Raw genomic sequence first — 18,137 nt, 5'->3', positions numbered from 1 at the left:
AATTCAGAAATTGATTTAAGTTTCCAGAATTTCCAAGAAAATTAGTGGGGTTTTTTTGGTCTGAAATACACTGGCATGTATCTCTAGATTATGTAGTATTAAATTTCCTTCTTTTTCAGGTATTTATTTGTCTCACACCTGAGCGTGCATTGTTTTGAGGAGTGGTATTTGTCATATTTATTTTGGGAAGGGGGAGAAAATGTGACTGGGGAGATAGTTGGCAGATAAGCAAGTCTTAAGCAAAGGCCGCTCGGTAAGATCACATTCCGAAGTAGCAGTTAAACCTGTTTGCGTCTTTTTTTCTTGCACATTTTCTTCTGTTTTGACTGAGTTTTCACTGTTTAAAACTATTCTAGAAGTTGATCTGACAAAATCAGGTCTGCTTAGGCTTTGAAGTTTGCCCCTTTCAGTCGTCTTGGAGGCGCTGAGGACAGCAGCTGTGGGCAGAGCTCAGAGCCTAGGATGACAGTGATTCTGACACCTTGAATTGTGCTTTTTTTCTTCTCTTGATTCTTCTGTTTTTCCTCATGTGTTTCCTGATGCTCTCAAAAGAATTCTGAGGCTGGTTTTAATTCCTATTTAGTCTATAAATTAGTAGAGGATAATAAACTTTTTTTTGCTTAGTCCCCCTGGAAATAATGTCCTTGTTCTTTCTTTGCATAAACACATCTTATAACCTGTTTTCTTATGTCCTTTTGTTTCTGATTTCCATGACTGCTATTGCTGTATGAGTTGCCTCCTAAGTATGATTCAAATGTTCCTTTATTGTTCAGTGAACAGGGTTTGCTTATGGCTTGGGGTAATAGTTTGATTCTCGCTCCTTATAGCAGTTAGGAACCTGCAAGTCATGTTGTGAACCTGTTGATCTCCAAAAGGGGAAGGCAGAGTCTAAATGAGAGTTCTTCATCCTCTACTTCTTTGCTGTATAAAGCTTCAATTAACTTCAAAAGAAAGCTGTCTAATAGATAGAACTCTCCATACCTACTGAATTGACAGAGCATTCCAAGGACTTTGCTTTATTTTTTTTCTTGGTACAGATAGCCTGTGTTCATATAGTAAGTAGAACTTACTTTCTCATTAGGAAACCCATAAAAAATGTTTCATTTAACAAGGAGCACACAAATGATTAACAGGTCAGCAAAATCCCTCAAAATAAGTTTCGGTATTTGTGTATTCAGCTTTTTTATAAATTACATTGCCCTTATAAACCATTCTTTTAAGCACTGCTTAATACGAATTTTCATTTAATACTTCCAGTCAAATAGGAAAGAAATACACATTGTCCAATTTCAATATATTCGGAAAGCATGCAAAGAGTAAATACATTTAGAAAACATCCAGTTTAACTGCTGTAACACATACAAGAAAATTCAAGTCGCAGTTCTTTATTCATTTTATAAATACTGTGCTTCCTCTGATGGAGTGGAAGGTTTCTTATAATGAAATATTTCTTTTAAAAATATGCACTGTACCTGTGCTCAGCAGATCAAATTTTAGAAAAGGTTGTTCATAAAAACAATAAGAGCAATCATATTCCCCTTTTTTCCCTTTGGTATCCATATCTGACAAATGTTTTGGTAGCAGAAGATAAGAATTTGTAAAATCTAAATTAAACCAAGATGTAAACTATATTTGACAACTTAGAATTCTCATTTTAAAAAGGTATCTTTAATATTAGACCAAATCCAGTGTGGGTTGCTGCCAGAAAAGAGGGTTCCTTTCCAACCCCAGCTGCACGCTCACACCATTTCTTTTGTGATAGAAGTACAGCAGCTGCCTGCTGGCACATTGACCAGTTGATCTGATGGAAAATTAACACACCGCCGGGCAGAGGAGAGGGCATCAGCTTCATGAACCAGTGCAGAGCAAGAGGAGAAAAATACAAGGCAGCCTACAATTACAGTGGGTTTATTATATGGCGAAAATTTATCTTTAACTGTTTTTGGAGGAACAGTCCAATGAAGTCTAGTTTGAAGCAACTTCTACTCTAAAAAAACCTCCTTAGTTTTTGGATGGCGTATAATCATGTTCTAAATGTTTTCCTGTGAAAGTGTGTTTTTAAAAAAAAAAAAAAAAGCTTCAAGGAAAGTAAACAGTTCTCCGCAAACAACATAATGAAGCTTTAAGGAAGAATTTTCTAAGGTGATAAATGTATTATTTAATCAAAAGAGACAGAAGTGAGGACATTTTTGATACTTACTTAAAAAAAAAAAATCTAAATATAGGGCTACATTTGGTTGACCATACATTACATTAAAAGTTATGTAGGCCCTGTGTTTTCTGTAATTGTGGTTTCACTGGTGTCCAAAGAATTTTAAGCTGTTAAAGCAGCTTACCTGTGGAGAATTTTCTTGGCTTTCCTAGCATTTTCTTACTCATTCATTGCCCTGTATGGGCAGTGGAGTTGTAAAAGTAACCAAGAGACCTTGGTTTGGAAGTAGAAAGTTTTCATCATCTGCCACAATAATCCACAGGGAAAATCCTTGGTATTCTCTATCCTTGGTGCCTTTTATCTTCTCCATATCATGGAGAATACTAGAACTTGGCATTCTATCCACATTACCTGCCATCTATTTCTCTCAAATTGCTTTGCTACTTTTAATTGACATACTGAACTGGCCTTAATATATTATTTTCAAAGGTTGAAAGAATTTATTGTTACAGACTCACACCATGGTTGAGGTTGGAATGGACCTCCAGAGGTCATCTGGTCCAACACCCCTGCTCAGGCACGGCCACCCCTAGCTGGGTGCCTAGGACCTCGTCCAAACGGCTCTTGAGTATCTCCAAGGATGGAGATTCCACAACCTCTCTGGGCAACCTGTGCCAGTGCTCAGTCCCCCTCACAACGAAAAAGTGTTTCCTGATGCCCAGAGGGAACCTCCTGTGTTTCAGTCTGTGCCCATTGACTCTGGTCCTGTCATAGAATAGAATCATAGAATAATTTAGGTTGGAAAAGACCCTTAAGGTCATCAAATCCAACTATAAACCCTACACTACCCAGTCCACCACTAAACCACGTCCCCAGGCACCACATCTACAGGTATTTTAAATACCTCCAGGGATGGTGGTATTTAGTATACCTCCAGAGTGGTGACTCAACCACTTCCCTGAGCAGCCTATTCCAATGCTTGATAACTCTTTCAGTGAATAAATTTTTCCTAATGTCTAATTGTCATGGTTTAACCCTAGCCGGCAACTCACCACAGCCCAGCCGCTCTCTCACTCCCCCCCCGGTGGGATGGGGGAGAGAATCATAAGGGTAAAAGTGAGAAAACTCATGGGTTGAGATAAAGACAGTTTAACAGGTAAAGCAAAAGCTGTGCACACAAACAAAACAAAACAAGGAATTAATTCAGTACTTCCCATCGGCAGGCAGGTGTTCAGCCATCTCCAGGAAAGCAGGGCTCTATCACACGTAGCGATTACTTGGGAAGACAAACGCCATCACTCCCAATGTCTCCCCTTCCTTCTTCTTCCCCCAGCTTTATATACTTAGCATGACGTCATATGGTATGAAATACTCTGTTGGCCAATTGGGTTAACTGTCCTGGCTGTGCTCCCTCCCAGCTTCTTGTGCACCTGGCAGAGCATGGGAAGCTGAAAAGTCCTTGACTATTAAAGGCTAAGCAACAACTAAAACATCAGTGTGTTACCACCATTATTCTCATACTGAATCCAAAACACAGCACTATACCAGCTACTAGGAAGAAAATGAACTCCATTCCAGCTGAAATCAGGACACCAATCTAAGCCTCTCCTGGCACAACTTGAGGGCATTTCCTCTTGTCCTATCGCTAGTTACTTGGTAGAAGAGACCAACACCCACCTCGCTACAACCTCCGTTCAGGTAGTTGTAGGGAGCAATGAGGTATCCCCTGAGCCTCCTTTTCTCCAGACTAAACAGTCCCAATTCCCTCAGCTGCTCCTGTAAGACTTACACTCTAGACCCTTCACCAGCTTTGTTGCCCTTCTCTGGACATGCTCCAGCACCTCAATGTCCTTCTTGTAGTGAGGGGCCCAAAACTGAACACAGTATTCGAGGTGTGGCCTCGCCAGTGCTGAATACAAAGGGACGGTCACTTCCCTAGGCCTGCTGGCCATGTTATTTCTGACACAAGGCAGGATGCTATTGGCCGCCTTGGCCACTTGAGCATACTGCTGACTCATATTTAGCTGGCTATTGACCAGCACCCCCAGGTCCTTTTCCACCAGGCAGCATTCCAGCCACTCTTCCCCAAGCCTATAGTGTTGTATGGGGTTGTTGTGATGCAAGTGCAGGACCTGACACTTGGCCTTGTTGAATCTTACACAATTGACCTCGGCCCATCGATCCAGTATGTCCAGGTCCCTCTGCAGAGCCTTTCTACTCTCAAGCAGATCAACACTCCTGCCCAACTTGGTGTCATCTGCAAACTGACTGAGGGTGCATCTGAACCCCTCATCCAGATCCAGATAAACATATTAAACAAGCTGTGACCTGGCTTCAACCTCTTTGCACCCTCCTTTCAGGTATTTGTATACATTGATGAGATCTCCCTGATCCTTCCCGAGGCTGAACTCGGCTCTCTCAGCTTTTGCTCAGAGGAGAGATGCTCCAGTCCCTTCATCGTCTTCGTGGCCCTTCCTTGGACTCTCTCCAGTACGTCCATGTCTCTCTTGTACTGGGAAGCCCAGAACTGGACACAGTGCTCCAGATGTGGCCTCACCAGTGCTGGGTAGAGGGGAAGAATCACCTCCCTTGACCTGCTGACAATACTTTGGCTAATGCAGCCAAGGATACCATTAGCTGCCTCTGCAGCAAGGGCACAATGCTGGCTCATGTTCAGCCTGGTGTTCATGAGAACCCCAAGGTATTTTCTGCCAAGCTGCTTTCCAGCTGGGTGGCCCCCAGCATATACTGGTGGCTGGGGTTGTTCCTGCCCAGGTGCAGGACTTTGCACTTCCTTCCCCTTTTTGAACTGCATGAGGTTCCTGTCAAACCATTTCTCCAGCCTGTTGAGGTCCCGCTGGACGGCAGCACGACCCTCTGCCATATTGGCCACTCCTCCCAGTTTGGTGTCATCAGCTTTATAGATCTGTGTTTCTGATAATTGCTCTCTCAACCCCTAGATATCTAACTGTTTTGTGAGATGTTTTTATTGATGTTGAGGCTCAAGAGGTTGACAGCTTCTGGCCAAACGCTTTTTGCGTGCATCTTTGACCAAAGTGTCATAAGTGGCTGGATTTAGTGCTTTAATGAGTCCCTTAGCTGATTCCACAACATATTGATTTTCCTGTGTTATTAGAAGCGAAGTGCTTCAACCTCGAGGCCTAGCTGCAGTTCATTTGTTGAACTGGCTATTGTTTATGTACCCAATTGTTGCGTAAGCTTAAAGTTTTGTCTAAGACAAAGTGTGGACTCTCTGCTCTAGCTGAAGACAAAACTCAAGTAGTCCTTGCTCAGTTCCATGGTTTCAATGCGTAAGAAACAAGAAAGAGATTCAACTACGAGAAATTACCACTTGTGATAGAATTTCATATCAATCCCCATAAGCTTTGACCATGTTCTCTTTTTTTTTTTTTTTTCTTTGAAGGTAGTGGTGGTTGAAAGTGAGGTTTCTGCTTGTGGCTTGTTTACTCGGTACGGTATATGAAATGTTCTAGTGACTAAATTGAGAACAAGGAATTATTATAATGTGCTTTATGAACTTGTGGTTAATGCAGAGCTTTCTTTTTCTGTAGTTCATTTTTGGAAATTGATCATTTAATTGCTATTCTTTTAAAAGACTCACTGTATAATTTGTATAACATCACACTGAAATATTGTTATTTTATTTTGGGTGCTATTTTGAATTGTATTTTGAATTCCAGCTTCTTGGCCACTTTTTTTTCTCCCTCAGCTTATTCAGTAAGATGTCTTCGTGCTAGTTGCTATTGACTGTTTTGTTTTTTTCACTCTCTTGTTCTACATCATTGTTTTCTGCTGTGTCTGGGTGGGTCATGCAGGATAAAATAACATGCTTACATTGCCTAATCTAATTTTCATCTCCCTTTCTCTCCTTTCACTCTAGTCTTTGTCATTAATTACGTCTTTTTTACTTCACTGCTTCTGTTCCCTTGGGATCTGTTACCCCAAATTGAAAGCAAAACAGTGGTATCAAGATGTCTACATAATGAATCTAAGTAACTGTGTAATCTTGTGGTTAAGTCTCTCATCCTCACTTTTTTCCCGTGTTGTCTGGTATTCTTGTGTATTGCATCGTATCTAAAATGACATTGAAATATTTTCAGAACGGTGCTCCCTTTTTTTTTTTCTTTTCTCCCAAATGTAAAATTTGGTTGTGCAGGGGTCTAATATTAAAGTACCAGGTGCATTAAACTTTTATCCATTTCATATCCATCCAGCTGATGCAAGTGTAGTTAAAAACAAAGCTTGTAGATGAAACTGGCCCATTTTTTAAGTAGAATGTACAGATGTTAGGCATACGTGTATTGATCTCACTACAGATTTAATTTCTATGCTGTTTTAGATAATTCCGGATTTTTTTTTTTTTTTCCTCTCTTGTGGTCAGCATTCTAAAAGCCATGAATCGTCAGATATTCCTCTGTAACATTAAGGTGTGTTCTGGTAATTTTCGCTATTACCATGCTTAACTATGCAATGAGAATTGAAAGCTGCTGTAAAGAAATATTTCAGATGAAGAGGGACTATTAATGATCAGATTTCTCAGTAGCTTTCCTTTATTAATTTGTATACCAGGTAGATGTTTTTAACAGCCTTGGTGTAACCAATCTCAGACTTCTTGAAGCTGGCAAAAACTAAGCATTTGTTTTTATTTCTAGTCACTGGAAAATAACTTTTCAGATTCCAAAAAATTAAGTCAGAACATTTTAATTCTGTCTATGTTAAAATACATAGTGTATTCCTCCTGCCTCTGTTCTTCAGAGCTTTTGCTTTCTTGTATATTTACAGTATGGTCTGAAAATAAAGGCATAATCTCTTGGGTAATACAAATAAAAAAGGTACTAGAACTTCCAGCCAGGTGGCTTGCAAAGATACTGGACAGTTACTGGTGCATAATTATACCTTAAAGAGTGAAAGTAATGAAGCCCTCTGTTTTTATAGTTGTCTTAACTTTTTGTGAAGCATATCACACTTGTCTTTTTTTTTAATGACTGTTTTTTGTCATAGTACAGCCTTTATATATTTTGCAGTTCACTCATGAAGATGATTTAGATCACAGCAATGAAGACATGAACATTTACATAAAAAAAAGAATTAGGCTTGTATCATTGCTTGCATGAATGATTTTGGACAGCTTTGGCATGTTTTTGGCAAGCTGAAAACTAAAATGAAGTCTATTTTTAGTTGTTTGTGACTGAATCTTTTGTGTCATCCTTCAATGAATAAAATATGCAAGTTTAATGATGATTAATGTAATCAGGTTTTTAAATCTTACAAATAGTTCAATGCAAATCTAGTGTAGCTGCTAAACAACAGGTAAGTGGCTGGCATGGCTTCTTAGTCTATGCATAAACACTTTTGTTTCATAAAGAGTCTTTTCGGTACATGTACCCTGAGAGGGAAGTGATTTTTCATAAAACACATGAATTTTAATTGTGTTTCATTTAAGAATACTTCTTTTCTATTTCATCCTTATAGCAGTATTTTGACTATGTCTCCCAGGGGCTGGGAGATAGCTGGTTTTGGGTGGTTTTTTCCTATTAATATTTATCTTAAAAGAATTACTACATAATACATTTTAAAGATTTTTATTTTATTTATGACTTGGAATTTTTCTTCTGGCAGAATTGGAATGCTCAATAAAAGTAGTAGTGTATGTCTTCAGTAACACACAATGTGATTTTCTAGCATACTTATAAAAAAATTTAAAATTTTGAAATTAAAATGTCACATCAACTAAAATGGGGAAGTAAGAACAGTTAATGTTAAAGCAATGAGGAGATTAACTGTTTATGCTGATAAAACCTCAATATATGGAAGGATAGAAAAGTATTCAACTAATATAAAGCACTCTAATCTCAATAGTTCTTGTTGCAGTATTTGTGAAAATAATTTGTAAGTATTGATTTTCTGAAATGGATATGAAAAGTAACTAAAGTACATAAGAAACAGATACGTTAATGACATAATGATGTATTACAGATTGTGTTAAAAGTAAAATATTATCCCAGCCCTGCAACATATGCAGAAACATTTAGTGATACTTGATAATTTACAAACCTTGATTCTTGCTGTGTCGGTGTGTGGCTTTTTTTTTTTTTACGCTGCTTGTAGAACACATTATACTAGTGTTTATATGTGTGAAAGACTCCATGCTTTGTCTTTTGCACACTGAGGGTTTTTTTATATTTCTTCCTATCATGTAAAATGTGTTCGAGAGGGCGTTTTGCATATCAATATGAAACGTGTCAGTTTCTGACCCCGTATGGATGGGAGGAGAGGAAAAGGAGGAATCAACAGACTTGGTGCAATCTTCACTGGGTTGGGCTAAAGCTTGTGAAAGAACTTACTAATGTATTAAAATGTCTCAACAGGGATTTGCTGAGAACTAATGTTGTAATGTGTTAGTCATCCTTTATCTGCTTCTATTTTTACAGGTTCTAAAGGATGACTGACGCTGGTTTCTGCGATGCTACTTGGAGTCTCCAGCACTGTGGATTGATAAGTAACATGCAGATTTAACTGCACAACCTGGGGAGGAAGCATCAGGAGTGCTACTTCTTTTCAGCTCCTTAAGTGAACAGAAGTTCGGTGTCATCTATCTGCAAGGGAAGATTCTTCAACAGATTTTTACAGCTAATAATAAAGACAACATAGCATCATCTACCTTCCTGATTTACAACGCATCACCTTCCAAGACAGATGGTTTATCAGAAGCTAGAGGATGCCCGCAGAGCACATAATAATGAAATAGTGAATTGATACTGCTGCTGCTGCTGCCTAATTGTCAGGATCACAGCTGATAGAACTGCACTGCCCTTTTTCTGCTCACTTAATCAGGCCAGGAACAGCAGGGTGAACATGGCTGGCCTCGTTAACAGCCTGCTAATACTGTTTCTTGTTTTTCAAAACATCTGTTTGGGTTTCAGAAGCCCACTGTCTGTCTTCAAGAGGTGGGTTATGCAGGAAGACCTTGTGTGTTGAATGCATGCTGTCACTTATGATATTATGAAAGTATGAAAAGCATGTCCTAGATAAAAATGTGTATGGTATTTGTTCGGTTTTGCTCACTTGCTCTGAATTTTCTTTCTGCAATTTTGAAATGCCACTCTTGTCATATTGAAACTCTTGTTTTATCCATAGGTTGCTCTATAAAATATGAGTTTAGGATGACAAAACAACAATTAATTAAACAACAATTAACTTTCTAGATAACGCCACAGGTGTATTACACAGGGAGTAAATATATTTCAGCTGCTTGAGTTAGCTTGCAGTATAAAATGATTTTTTAATGAGAAAGCATCAACTAGCTTAAAACTGGGCAATTCTGGGAAATTTGGGGGGTTGCAAAATTGCATAGGTAAACTTTAAGGTAGTGTGGACAAGAGGAGTAGCCTCTTAGCTCTCCAAAAAAGTGTTTTACTGTTTGTGAGGTATATTGGGCACTGTAGTTACCATGGCACTTTTATATTTATACATGAATATACATATTCCAAATTTATATCAATGTTGCATGATGTTTCAGATATCTTCCCATTTAGTTCCTTACAGCGATCTACATTTTTTTACAATTTCTTTATACATTGCATTCAATACAGACCTTGATATTCATGTGAAGTTGTAAAACTTACTGTTTTATTTCGCTACTTGTAATAGGAGTTGCTATAAATGTCGTGGTGTTGGAATTAAAAATTTCCCATTTAAACTTCCCCCTTTAAGTTTAATCTGTATTGAATTATACATCAGGTACATTGTCTTAAAAAAAAAAACAAAACTGTCATGAATGATTAACAGTACATGACATTTTCTAGTGAATTAATTCTCTATCTGTACATCCATGTACCTCAGACAATTATTTAGATGAGATGACAGGTTACGTTTTCAGCTAATATTTTCCAAACTAGTCTGTCTGAATGCTCAGGGGAAGTACTTCAGTAAGTGCTTGATAACTAAGATGTTTTCCTCAGCTCACGAAGGAGTGAAATTTCCAGATCACTCTTGGAGCTACTCAGCATTGTCAAACTTCTTTGCTAGTTCTGAAAACCCTTCTTTTTAGAAAGACATAACAAAAATCAATATTTTTAAAAATCTCTCCTCCTTCTCTTTAAGGTATAAAGGTACTGCCAGATCTCTTTCCAGTGAATGCCTTGGAAGCGACCGGCCGGTGATTTCACTTGGTCTGTCAGATTTTGCGTTGGATGTTCGCATGCCTGGGGTGACACCTAAGCAGGTGAGACAAATGCAGTTTTTCTTTTTGCCACTTGCTCTTTTTTTATAAGCTAGGAAAATAAAGCCTTGCCTACAATATCACTCATATAAAATGAACAAAAAAAACAGGATAACTTTTATAGATGTATGTATGTCCAGAGAAAAGTAGGAAACAGAAAAGTAATCTCAAATGAGGGAAAAATCTTTTCATTTGATTAATTTTATTTGTAAAACGTTGGTTTCATAACCTGAATTGCTGAAGTTTATTAAAACAAGGAATATGAGTTTTATTGAAGTGAAATATTTCCAGCTGTGCTAATAAGACATATATTTATTTAGAGTTGCAGTTTACACAAAATCTTAGATGATGCCTTAGTGACTTTAGTTACATTAAATTGAACATTGCTGCAACTTCAGCAAGCTGAGAGAAGACAACCAAAAGGTGTTTTATAAGGGTAATACTTTTTACCCAGTATTTTAAACCCTTAAAATACTCCAGGAAAGCTACTATAAACAAGTTATAATGGTATACTCTTTCAAGTTTGAAGTTGCTTATCTTTTACTGAGCCAAGTGAGTGAAAATGAAGACAATAATTAAGATTTTTAACATTAGCATTAACATTTTTAAGATACACATGAAAGTTTGAGATTCTACTTTCATTTTCACGTGTGGTTTCATTAAGCAAGATAAACAATGATTAATGGGGTTTTTTTGCAACGAGGCAATACATGCAGGGAATTATATGTGTCATTAAAAGATCCTACGTCTCTTTTAGAGGACTGCAGATGCTTGGAAGGAGCAGGATGTTGTGCTGCAGTAGATGATGACTCATTGTTGCAGATAGTACTTTCAAAAAATACTGAAGGAAAAATGAGGTTTTCAGTTATTGGGGAACACCCCTCTGGAACATGTAATTTAGAGCAAGTGGTGTCATTCCAGCGAGTGCGAAACAGAAATATAGTTTCTACTAGATCTTATTTTTCTGCAGCAAAATATTAAACTTCTCTTTCAGAAAGAGTGAAAAGTACTCAGTTTATCCAGGTGCATGTTTGTAATTACGTTTTATTGATTTTATCTGAGGAGCCATTAGTTGAAGAGCTAGGAAACACATAAGAAGGGGTCAGTCACTTCAGATTCCCATTAAAAAATGGAAAACCAAAACCCAACACCAACAAGAAAAGGCTGTGCTAGTTAATAGAGGACATAATACTTTCACATTCATGTGTACCTATAGCCAACAGCCTTTATGCGCACAATAATCTGAAATACTACGATCTAGTGTAGATTTGGGGGAGGGACGAGGGGAGACAGCAACAGAAAGCAACTTGCCAAGTTAATTCCTAAAAAGGTAAGTGAAAATAATCAATAACTAGCCTTATATACTTTTAAGTCTAGCTTTTATTTTCCTCTCTCCATCTCACCTGCCCTTCTCCTCATTTCCCTTCCACCTTCCACAGTGTCCCACACTAACTATACAGGAAGCTTGGTTTCCATTTACACAAGTTAAACACCAACATACTTGGCAAGAAGCAATGGCAGAAAAGACAATCTTCATTTTCTTGCAGTTCACAGAAGCAGATAACCAGCAGCTTCATAGTTCTAGTGACGTCAGTTCATTTTTGTGGCAGAAAGAACGTGGAAGGGAAGAATCCTCTTTAGAGAGGAAATTCTTCTGTAGTGACTTCTTACTATCTTGCTAGCTTCTTCATGCACCTCTTTGCCCTAATTGGGGGGGGGCCCTAATTAGTGACCATGGATCTGCTGTGAGTTCAAGTTGTCCATAGTGATGTTTATATAAGAGCTAAGTTGGGAGTTGGACTCAATGATCCTTTTGGGACCCTTTCAACTCAAGATATTCTACGATTCTATGATATAAAGGTTTTTTCCCAGGGTCTATCTGCAAGTTTACCTCTATTCATGAAAGATCCCAAAATAAACCAAAGAGCAAAACGACAAGTGCGATTTCTAAAATGATTTATTAAGGGCTTTCTGGAGGTGTATCACTATTTTGGTTATGACTAATTGCAATTCCTGAGTTCTCAAGCATAACAATTTATGTGGGAAAGGCAGGAAAAGAAAAAAAAGGAAAAAAAAAGGAGTAGGATTACAGAAGTTAGTGGAGAAGATCTGAATGAGTTAAATTCTAGAGAACAGAAGAGTATCTTTAGAGCAACACCCAGTATGTCCTATGCACTCTCTTCTTTGTCATGCATTTTTTGTGACAAGAAAACTTGTTTCAACTGGATTGTTACGAATTCTGAATTCACTGTTTGGCCACTTTCAGGAGACTTCACAAACTGAATTCTTCTGGCCGCTTTCTTTTTTGGTGGTATGCATGCATGACAGTCATATTTCTTATCTAGAGTCACAGCTAGCTAACAGAAAGATGTCTAATGGAACTAACCAGCTCTTTGTTTAGCATTTATGACCAGCGTGTCCTGCGGTAGGCGTACAATCAGAAGGTTCATGTAACGTAGGAGTTGTTCTGGAAGGGCTGGAGTCATTGGTTGGTTAGTCAAAAATATCTCCAAGCTCAAAAAAGAGAGGGAACTTCTGAAATAGTACTGCTGCTGAGTTGAGTTGTTCCATAGCATCACTGGAGGCAATTGTATTTAATTTTATTTTCCGAAGTCCTTGATGCTGCAGCTTCCCAGATAATTCTTGTTGAAAACAGATACTGAAAGTTAATCTGTTTGGATTCCAAGAAGTCTAACCATCTGCATGTATTCCCTGAAACTGACATGAATTTTTGGTACTACCAGTAAGGTTGTACCTAGGTTATGAGCATTCACATTGTTGTTTTGGAATGATTACTGTAGGAATCATTTGAATGATTACTGTAGGAATCATTGAATTCTCTTAATGTAGGGGCATACAGCTAACATACAGCTTAAACTCTGTGAATTATGTACCTGGTTCATAGAGGAAATATGTATGCATTTCCAAACAGGAGGGGGCAGGAAAAGAAACCCCAGATGATTTTGTATCATCTGCATAGGTAGCACCTTATGATGGTGAAGGTGATATAATTCTTGGTGGAATCATTTGCAAATGGCTGGAGCCAAGTTTAACATCTGTCCTTGTATTGGTAGGTTAGTTGCATAAAATTCAATTCATATGTACCTCAAGGCTCATATGTACCTCATTTTCTTCCAATGAGTTACTAGCCTCGTAGTGACTTTGGAGGGTTGGGGGCGTGGGTTGCCTTACATTCTGTAGCTGCAGCTACCCCGTGAGTGAATCAATGAGAACCGACCCCGTATGTGGCTTAGGAGTGCGCTAGCTGTGCAGATCTGCCCCCGAGTTGTGCCTTCTTTCAGCACAAGTGCCAAACACGAACATTCGTGTGAAACTGTTCGGAGCGCTCCTTACGAACAGGGGCACTGAAGTATATATTCAAGCAATACAAATCTGGAAATCAGTGAGGTAGAATGGTTTTCCAGTTTGGTTAATAAATGTGGTTTATATTCATTGGTTCTTTTGAACAGTACCACCTCTCATAAGTGGGGGAAAAAATATCTGCGGTACTTAAATAATCTGTTTTTTCTTAATAATTATTCCAGTTGCACAGTAGGGAAAAATACGACTAATATGTCATGTGAAGAGCAATTCTGGTGTGCTGCTGAAGGGTGGAGGACATCTAAGCGCTGTGGAGAGGAAGACTGAAGGGCTTTTTCAGTTCTGAGGGAAAAATTCTATAATCATTCTTCATACTTAAGATAATTATAAGAAAATTATCCCTCCGCACAATAAATTAATAGTATGTTAGGACTTACTATTTAAACGGGAAGCAGTATGATTTCTCTTCCAAGAAGCGATGGGATCAGCTCATTTTGAAAACTCTAAATTTCAGATACAAAACCCAATAATGTTAAACAGATTGAAGGCTATTTTGTGAAAGCATTATTAAGAATGCAGGGCAAACATGTTTACTCTGCTGGTAACATGGTTTTGCTGCTGTGAATAGCTGTGCTTGCTACAAGTCAATAAGAAATAATGGTTAAAAGTTATAGTGCAATTAAAACTGTATCTCAAGTAATTTTGTTCATAAAATTTTGGGGGGGTTTTTAATTAATTACTGCTATGCTTGAGGCTGAACAAACTTTTCATTGGTAAATTAATTTTGATACAGCATTGGCTGAATTCTTAAATACACACTTGAAACTTTATAAATTGCTGAAGGCACAAAAAAGTGGCAAAAGGTGTTATTTGGTGGGATATTGTTAGTGTGGAAGGGTTCTTGTCTAATGGATTTTGCAAGTCGTCTTTTTTTTTTTTGAAACTGCTTATCTTGAGCTTCTACGAGTACGTCAGCACTGACTCGTAATACCTGCATATTCAATTTCGTAACTTTAGTTTCTCAGTTTGAAGTCGTTGATGAAAATTTTTCTTCTCATCTCCAATTTGCTTGTGTATACATACCAGATAAAAATACATAAACCAAGAAGGAAATCTGGTCATTCGGATACCCATAAATTACTGGCACCTCTTTCTTTATTTGCTACGACAACCAAGTTGACCTAAGATCCCCCAAGACTTGCTCTGACTCTGGAGAAGGTTGTGCGAATGACTTGGTTATTACTTAGGGTGAAATTCTGTAAAAAGTGGAATTTAGTTACTTACATGAATCTGGACCCTGGCACAGTGAGTATCAATACCAGAGATTTATGAGAAGTGATGCAATTATTAGTCAGTAATGGCCCTTATTAATAACAAAGATTCTTCCTTTAAAGAAAAGGTGGGGGAGGGGCAGGAGATGGGAGGGAAAAGTGTGGGGCTTTCCTCTTCTCCCCCTCCCCAGTCTGGTTTCAGAAGACAGCCTGTTGCACTTTGAAAGCTCTGTTCGTCTCGTCTTTTCACGCTTTTTGGAAACATGTGAATTGATGGGGTTATGCATAGTGGAGCAATCCCACTTTTTTTTCTTCTTGCTTGTTTCTTACGCAAGTTGAATTCTACATAAAAATTTTCTTCTGAAGATAGCTCAAATGCTCACAGACCTACTTATGATGAGGTAGAGAAAACTGGGCAGAATTATTGTGGATTCTGCAATGTGCCTTTTGTAATGCTTTAGTGTCAGGATGTTCCTGCTCTTCTTGTATTTGAAGGTTGGAACATTGACCGTTGGAGATAAGCAACCAGAATCTGTTCTGTTGAATCCAATAGCTGTTCTTTCATTTGCTCATTTTATCTTATTAGCTAAATACGACCTGGTTTGTATGTCAGAAACAAAATGGAAAACCCTTGTGACTATGCCAGGTCGAGTTTTTATGCCCGTAATGGTAAAGACTTCAAAATGACCACGTTGATTGACTGCATTATCCATTTGGCCAAGAGATCTTTTCTCTGACTATCCCTAATAGGAGTTATTTATGGAAAGACCATAGGAAGTGGGATAGGAGAGTAGTAATGCAAAAACTAGAATATGCCCTCCCTGTTTACAGTAATAATGAGAGGTTGCTGGCTTGGAGTTTTAGTTCAGTTTATCATATTTAATAGATAATGATAGGTCTTTGTGTCATGAATTTGTCAAATTAATTTTAACCCCTAGATAATAATGGATTTTTTTTTTTCCAAATATGCTTCTTTCCTTTTAAGAAGTTATTGGAAGCATTTTGAAAAGGGTTGTATTTAGGGTAGTTTTGTGGGTTTGTTTTCTGGTTTCTCTGCTTTTGAAAAATACATTTTGATAGGGAAGAAGAGAAGATAAAATTTTTGAAAACAATGTGGGATAGTAGCATGGAACAGTAAGAAGGGGTAAGGGATATGAAACTACACCATAAGTAGTATGGAATTTTAACAATTCAGTGCTTTGCCTATATTGATCATCTATAGGCTTGTCATGCTAAAGTAGCTGCTGGCCAGCATCTTTCAGTAATGAAATGGAGTCGCTTCAGATTACTTTGGAGGACAATCTGAAGATGAGTAATGTAAGGCAATACAAACAATAACAAACAGATGGTAAGTAAAAAACTTTGAATATTTCCTTTCTTCTCCCTCCCTCCCCCATTTCTTCTCCAAAGCAGTGGGTCTCATTTTTTTTTTTTTTCCTTAAAAATACTTAGCTGTATTTTAGGATTAAAATCCTAAAGGCACATCAGATTACCTATGAGGATTTCTCTAAACTATGCAATGTAGAGTGCATCGGTATTGAAGACAGATGACAAAGAGGAAAGATGTTTAACTGGGACAGTTGCTATTTGTAGATGTATTATAACACTGAGTCAGAGAGGCACAACTGCAATAGCTCAGATAAATAAGTAGCACAATACCATTTTAATACATCTATAGTTTCCAGTTAACAGTCTTTGATTAAAAAAAGAATTAGTACATCAAGACTTCTAGTAATCTTTGTAGATGTTATGATACAAGGTGTAAAATCTCAGCCATTGCATCTGTGCTAAGTCCTAATACTCTTTTCTTAACTAATTTAATTCTTAGTTGGGTAAACGATACTTTCAAAAAATAAGTTTCGTCATTTTTAGTCCACGCTGTTTCTAAATTCAATTTGTGTTTAAAGACATAGAATCTACTGTTTATTTCTACTACAATGTCTGCCATTGATTTTCAAAGTTTGCATACAAGGTTCTAAACGAAGTGTGTTTTTTTTTTAAATCTACTTCTGAACCAGATTAAATATAAAAGGTAGAATATTTTCTTTTCAGTTTCTAGAAGGCTTTAGAACTAAAGTACACAAAGGCATTCACATCAGTTGTATCAGCTGACCTTTGTTCATCCTTCCATCTTCTAGCAAAACCTCCAAAACCAGTTTCTTATCTGTGCACATTACTGCTTTGTGTGATCACATATTGTTATCATCATTGTACCTGTCCTTCCTTCTCAGTTGCATTTAATTGTTTACACCTATTTGCAGTATCTTCTTTTAAATTAGGTTTGAAGGTTTTCATAGTAGGAATTTTATCTTCATCTGTTTAGTGCAGGCCTTATGAAAGTGAAAGTCCTGTTCATGGGTGTAGTAAAATTCCAGCAGCTGACATCTGTCCTTTCTTAAACAACCTTAAAAGTTAGAAAAAAAGTTCTAACATAGTTAATAGTGTAGCTATCAACCCAGTAGCCACATTGCTGACTTTATAGCCTAATGTCTGTTGCATGTAAATAAACCATGGCAATGAATTTGTTTCTTACAATAGCAGTCTGGATATCCTACATCATCTTTGGCCAAATATCTCAGTGACGCAGGTGATGCTTTTTCTAGATGGTGCTTTTGTAGGACCTGCCCTTCATCTAGCTGACAAAGATGAGACTGACTTCATTTTTTGTTTGTGTAGTTCACATACATTTAAAAAATGTAATTTTGTGCTGTTCTAATGCTGTTCGACTGACTGTTTTTTTGATGTTCAAAGTAAGAGCCTTCCTTTCAATAGGATTGCCGTATTTAGGTTTTACTGTTCTCAAGGACTTTGTTTTATATTGCAAGTTCTATCATAGTTATCCAAGGTGCTTGTGGATGGAAAACTTGGATTTTGTTTGTGGCCATTGCTCTGAGTTGACGGTGTTTGCATTTTAATTGGTTCATATTTTAATCCAGGAATACTTCCAAGGCTTACGTGCTCAGCGTTTTAAACTGAAACCAAAAATCTTTTAGGCAGCAAAGGCAACCGTAGCATCCTGAAGAGGGCATTCTTGATAAGTTTTCTGCCCATTGTATCTTGGGCAGATTGTTCGTCTAATTGCTCCAGGAAAACGTTCTTCACAATGCTTAAGCAAGAAAATCATGTATCAAATTGTTTCTTTTTTAATTGA

The 18,137-nt window shown here is 37.6% G+C and overlaps 1 protein-coding gene across 9 annotated transcripts in view; it reads left to right on the top strand.

Moving 5' to 3' along the window:
* Nucleotides 1-18,137, top strand: part of PAM (peptidylglycine alpha-amidating monooxygenase) — a 138,753-nt gene that overhangs the window by 47,007 nt on the left and 73,609 nt on the right. For all 9 annotated transcript variants that reach the window (XM_075137172.1, XM_075137169.1, XM_075137173.1 and 6 more), the window contains exons 2-3: nt 8,605-9,120; nt 10,277-10,397. In XM_075137172.1, coding sequence (XP_074993273.1) covers nt 9,029-9,120; nt 10,277-10,397 — 213 coding nt within the window. In that variant the 5' untranslated portion in view covers nt 8,605-9,028. The remainder of the gene's footprint in view (nt 1-8,604; nt 9,121-10,276; nt 10,398-18,137) is intronic.

The sequence above is a fragment of the Calonectris borealis genome, chromosome Z, assembly GCF_964195595.1.
Source record: "Calonectris borealis chromosome Z, bCalBor7.hap1.2, whole genome shotgun sequence".
NCBI classification, from domain to species: domain Eukaryota; kingdom Metazoa; phylum Chordata; class Aves; order Procellariiformes; family Procellariidae; genus Calonectris; species Calonectris borealis.
Note: the sequence above shows the minus strand (reverse complement) of the source record. Positions and strands in the feature narration are given on the sequence as shown.